Source organism: Antrostomus carolinensis, unplaced genomic scaffold, assembly GCF_000700745.2.
Source record: "Antrostomus carolinensis isolate BGI_N321 unplaced genomic scaffold, ASM70074v2 scaffold20919, whole genome shotgun sequence".
Lineage (NCBI taxonomy): Eukaryota > Metazoa > Chordata > Aves > Caprimulgiformes > Caprimulgidae > Antrostomus > Antrostomus carolinensis.
Genome location: NW_010336672.1, coordinates 2,284 through 8,021, shown reverse-complemented (window position 1 = coordinate 8,021; position 5,738 = coordinate 2,284). Strand labels below are relative to the sequence as shown.

Below are 5,738 nucleotides of genomic sequence, written 5' to 3'. Positions count from 1 at the left end.
CAGGTAAAATAGAAATCAAATTACATTTGTAATTATAAGAAATAAATATCCAATTCTCCCTAGGCAAACAGAACTTGCACAATTTAATTTGTAAAAATTATGTACGTAATTTGTAACATTATAGTGAAGCAAAACACTGACTAGTGATAAAAAACAAAATTATAAGCTAGTCACTGACCAATTTAAAAAAAATGCTAAAGGTAGGGAAATTTTAATAGGGAATTGTAACTTACCACCTTCTAAAATGACATAAGACTTGACAGAAGTCTTAAGAGACAAAAGACTGAAGTCTGTATATATATTGCTCTGATAGTTTAATTGAATCAGGATATCTAAAGATGCACAGACAATAAAACCAGACAAAGTGCAGAAAGGAATCTGTAAACTATCAAAAGAAAATATTACAATTGGCTTTACCTTAGCTTTTTAATCCATTTAAATTCTCCACTTGGGGGGTTTTTACAATCTAGAATATAAACTAACATCCAGAAACACACTTCTAAGTTTTTTCAGGCCCCAAGTGACATGAACTTTTTCTTTAAATCAACAGTCTAGTATTTACAGTCAAATAAATGGAGAAGGAAAAGTTAGCAGATGAATAGCTAAGGGATATTAAGTATACACTGTCCTCACATATTCAAATCTGTTTGAGCTATGCTTTTTTATAGAAATATCTTCATATAAGCTTTCAAAGCAAAATTACTAATCATGCTTTCTAGCAGGTCATTGGAAAAAGACACTACCATGAGAGATAAAAACCAAAACAATGAAAAACGGGGATTGCAAAACAGAGTCTAACTAGAAGACTATTATTTGAACATGATTTCTTCCCAATCTCCCATGCTTGCCATGCAATTTCACAACTAACTCCACATTCCTTGGAAAAAGTTATCAATACATAAATTTCAGAAAATTATAAATTCTTAATGTATTAATTCCCCTCTCCTTCTTGCAAGAGGATGGCTACTTCTGGCATTTTTTGCAGAAAAGCTTTAACGTTGTTTGCCAAATCAGTCCTTTTATCTTCCACCAGCACCTGCAGTCAACTAATGCTTTGGTCAAAGAGTCCAGGGTTTTCTTTTAATTTTATTTTAAGAGAGGGGGCACAAACTCAGAGAAAAGAGTTGTAAGTCCTGCGGTTTCAAATTCCTTTTGTAGCTCATCCAGCGTTGAACATTCTTTGACTTCAAATGTCTGAAACCTACATTGTAAAAGGGAAACTCATGAATATGCCTAGATTTGTCAGAATGTAATTATCAATTCTGTTACTTTTCTATCCACAACAGTACTAAATTATACCTTTTATGCTGTGACTGTACTTTTGTCTCACACAGTACACTGATCATTTTCTCTTTGCACTTCTTTCCGCTTGAGTCCACATCTACCTTAGAAGTTTTCTGAAGAATCAAGTACTCCTAAATGACAAAAAAGAACAAAATATTAAATGGCACCTAGTATCTTTGAAGTTTAGTAAAATACAAAAATCTATATGAAACAGCTTTTTTTCAGAACATAGCAATCAAACTTGGAAAGTGCACATCCCAAAAAGTGCATGACTGTTTCTATTCATCAGCTTGAAGTAAAGCACAGTCTTAAATAATCTAGAGAATAAGAGTTTCAAAAGCCAAAACACTCTCCTCCACTACCACCACAAAACCCTGCCTAACGGGAGTTCGTAATACTGACAAGAAGCTCGAAGCTCAGGCTTGCGCTAGGAGCGCCATGTGGTCTAAGTCAAGGAAAGAGACAGTTGGTAATGAGCTAGAAATATGTCTGTTATTAATTTCTCACCACAAATTTTCTGTTTTCTGGGGCATTTGGGAAATACAGGAGACCAAACCTAGGCATATTACAGTCATGAAACACAGGGAATACAGGGGTATAGTTACAGTGGGAAGCAAAGCAATACAGGTCACAGGTCTACAGATATCACTGCTTTCTTTCTCAGAGTAATTTCTTTTTCTTAAATACAGAATAAACTTGTTGGGCCTTCCTACTCTCCTAATGATCAATCTGCTTCCAAAATTGTTAATCTTAGAAAAACACACACAAAATATTCAGACACATAGGTTTCAGTGGTAAATCGATAGAACTAGTCAACATTCATTGTTCCTGCACCTTAATGTTGCTCCTGTCACCCTGAAGAAGAATCAATATTATCTTGCCCATGAACATCAGTCTTCCAGTCAGCCTTAGATCTGAAGCCCATTTTTCCACAGTTTTGATGTATTTTGCCTTTGCTCTCATGTGATCTAAATGCAAGAGGAGCGTCCAGGTACTATCCTCCGTACTTGTTCCTTTTGACAAAGTAGTTTTTTCACTGCAAACTGTTGCTGATTGCTTAACGACATATTTAAGATGCTGTTGTATCCAAAGAATCAGATCGTGTATCATGGGCTCACGAAGATGCTTCTTTGCTTGTTCAAGTAATTTATCTTTCACGTCCATACACTGGGCCCTTGTGAGCTGGTCTGAGTTAACAGAAATATCTGGTAGAGTTGATGGGTAATTGACCGGTAAATGAAATAACAGCTTTAAAAGCACATCTGTATCCAGCAGTTCTTTCACGCTGATTTGAATTCTAAATGTGATTCCATGTGTCTCTGGAAAGTATAAAAAAATAAACATTAATAGCTTGCTTAAAGTTGAAATACATATATATTACTAAGTCATGTTATTTTCTTGAACAATCCAACTCAAATGACTGTCCTTCTGTGTAAAATAAGGAGTGTGTGGTTTTTTGTGGGGTGGCAGGTTGCAACCAATGGCTCAAGCTATACTTTCTGGGAATCCTGAAATGAAACACTTCCATATCATACTAGAAGGAAAGTTATTAACACATTCTAAAAAGCATTCACACCTCTTGGCTCTTTCAAAGTCCAGACAAGCCAGTAACAAAGAATCATCTCTCTTAGAAACACATAAGTCAGCTGCTACAGCTCAACAGCAGCAGCAAGGACAACCAAAAATAGAGACTTTTCTGGACGGATTCGGTCCTAACTTTGCTCCTAAGGAAATCTGTAGGACATCAATACCAGCCCAAGAGAAATAGACTTATGCTGAGCATTTTTAAGAGAACCACTGAAAAGCAGTTCCACAAGAAAGAGAGACTTGGAAAGAAAATAGTCAGATTCTTTGTCCCCTACAACTTTCAGAGAAACTATGCTTAATTCTCTTCCGCCAACATTCTCAACACTTACAATAATTCGACTGACATCATGAAACATCTCTATTGTACATCTGACCCTAGACACTACACACGTACATATATATGCATATACTTATATAAATACATATGTATATATCTGCTTATCTACTCAAAATCTGTTGTCCGTCTAGAATTCTTTTCAGGGTGAAAGGGATATGTACAGTATGTAGCAGGAAGGGCAGAAGACCACATTGTCTTTCTAAATCACATAATTAAAAATGCTGAATATGAAAGTTACATGTGGTAATTTCTGCAATAAAACCTTCTTTACTAAATCATGTTTCACAGAAAAACAATGCAAAACTTCCTAAAGTGAAAAGCAGGGGAAATGACCTAACCTACTTTTGCTCTTCTGCAATGAAGAAAGAGGGTATCAGATAAAAGATGATCTTCTTCAGATGTTCTCTGCTTCACCCCTTTGATGTATTCTAAACACTTCACCCCATTTCTTTAAAAAATTGCTAAAATGTCAGGTTGATTCATTCTATGAGGGCAGGATAAGCCAGATTTGAAAGGCAGATGAGAGCAGAGCTGAGTTTCAGAGGAGCTCTTTTGAAGTGACTTGCCTTCTCCCTCTACCCTATCCTACCTTCCCTTACATGACAGTCGGTTGAATTATGTTTGATTGCTGATGCTGCTAACCAATCTCAGTGCTCTCTATGATTTTATGTTTGAATCCTACTAAATAAGTGAAAGAACCTAAAAGTGGCTTAGATAGACAGAAGTACTTTAGAGAGCTTAGCCAAGGGCTTGTTTCCAAACCTCCTCCCTGGGTCATGTAAAGAATTCTCTAGGTCAGAGCAGTCACAAAGTGAAGTAAGCAAACCCTCCAAAACCAATAATCAAACTCCAGCATTACTATAGAGATGTCTCCAAATATCTACAAACCATTGCTGCCTAAACAGAGTCAAATCCAGTGCTGAAAGTAATGGATGGCAAATCCAGTGAATTAAATGAAACTACACGCAACCCATGCCTGCACCTACAGGTACTACAAGTCAAAGCCTTGTCCCCTGAAAATGGGAGTTGGTCTCCAGTCTTCTAAGACCCTATGAAAGGTTCCAGACTATTTTTAAGGCAAGGTTATTCCTCAGAAATGCACTAGTCTCCACAACATCCATCTGGCAGTGCACATCCCTTGCTCACGGGCAGTAGCTATGCAGGAGGACCTCAAGCCTTCCCATTCCAATCGCTCTTCTGTTGCCCTGACAAACGTTTCTCACTGAGCACCAGCGACGATAGCTCCTCTGCCATTACACCAGGCTTGGCACTCGACACACACAGGAATAAAAGTCTGCACGGCACCTCCTGGGATCCTGAGCACCCTCTTGGCCACCATGGAGGGTCTCCACACGCAGCTGAGCATCACAATGCACTTGGACAGTGCCTGCCAACCCACTCGCTTCCGCCTTCCCCTTACACAGGGCAGCCACACCAGGCATGTGGCCAGCTGAAAGCAAACTGCATTTGGCTGAACACTATTAATATTATTATATTCCTGCCCACAAAATCATTTTATTTTAAACTATGTTGCCAATAAATTTTAAAACGCACAGCCTACAGCCGAGTTGAGGAATACTACTCTATTGCCAGTTTAATTACAGTGACAGAAAAACATGTTACCTTTCTGATAATCCTCCTAAGATTTTTTCACTAGCTTGTCATAACAGATCTCACCAACTCAGAAGTAACTGAGGGATAAACAGACAGGCCAACTTGCCCCTTCGGCAAGGGCCCTCCTGCTGCACTGATCATATTCTTAAGCCTGCAACAATCTCACACCTTTCCCTGTGATGATGAACTAATCCGAAGGAAGCAGCGCAGCCTCGCATCCCAAGGTGTATCACCCTGAGCCATCGCGAAAAGCCCAGCCATGCTCATTTACATCTGCTTCAGACTTACTTTAAAAAGACTTGGTTCAAAATGCTCGTGGGGCTACAGCATCTAAAGTTTATTTAAACATTCCAGCGTCCATTTTCTGCACCAGCGCTGCAGACAGCTGGCAGAACAAAGAGCAAACCACCGTCACCCTGCACAATGAGGCTCTAAAGAAATGTCTCCTTTGTTTGCACATGCTCACGTGCTACGAGGTCTGAGTTGTCTTCGTAGCAAAATGCTGATTATTTCTGAAATAAAAGATTGGGTATGACCGTTCTGCTCAAGCTTAATGTGCTAATAAGACTAAACTCAATACATTTTAACTCATTTTCCCCCATAGCTGCATGCTTATCAGTATATTTAGCTCTAGCATAATTCAGATTTTTTCTTATGTTCCATGTCAACCAGACAGATATCCCCCTCCTCTCCTGCCCAAAGGCATTTTATGCAACACATGCAGTCTATTTTTAAATTCAGAAAATGGCACCTACTAACGTACAAGCTCAGAATATATAAATATATTTTTATCATAAGCTTGGTGAGCGAACCAGAAGAGAACAGATTAACAAATTATGGATTTCTATCTGTAACGCTAATCTTTATAAATAGATATGTAAGGTAAAAAAGATACGCTGTAATTAGTTTATTTAAA

The 5,738-nt window shown here is 38.2% G+C and overlaps 1 protein-coding gene across 1 annotated transcript; it reads right to left on the bottom strand.

The window, feature by feature from the left end:
• Positions 1-839: 839 nt before the first annotated feature.
• RWDD3 (RWD domain containing 3) lies at positions 840-5,065 on the bottom strand. The gene is made up of 5 exons (XM_010174951.2): positions 4,991-5,065; positions 3,551-3,560; positions 2,119-2,603; positions 1,300-1,415; positions 840-1,201 (listed from the first exon to the last, which is right to left on the bottom strand). Exons 1-5 carry the CDS (start codon positions 5,063-5,065, stop codon positions 1,087-1,089), a joined length of 801 nt encoding a protein of 266 aa, XP_010173253.2. The 3' UTR covers positions 840-1,086.
• Between the last annotated feature and the right edge of the window lie 673 nt (positions 5,066-5,738).

Excerpts from the sequence above, each read along its gene's own strand:
- RWDD3 (XM_010174951.2), bottom strand. The coding sequence starts at position 5,065 with ATGGCTCAGGGTGATACACCTTGGGATGCGAGGCTGCGCTGCTTCCTT. Across the intron at positions 1,416-2,118 it reads GTGACAGGAGCAACATTAAG|GAGTACTTGATTCTTCAGAA; the intron begins GTGCAGGAACAA and ends TTTGTCATTTAG. Across the intron at positions 1,202-1,299 it reads GTACAGTCACAGCATAAAAG|GTTTCAGACATTTGAAGTCA; the intron begins GTATAATTTAGT and ends TTTACAATGTAG.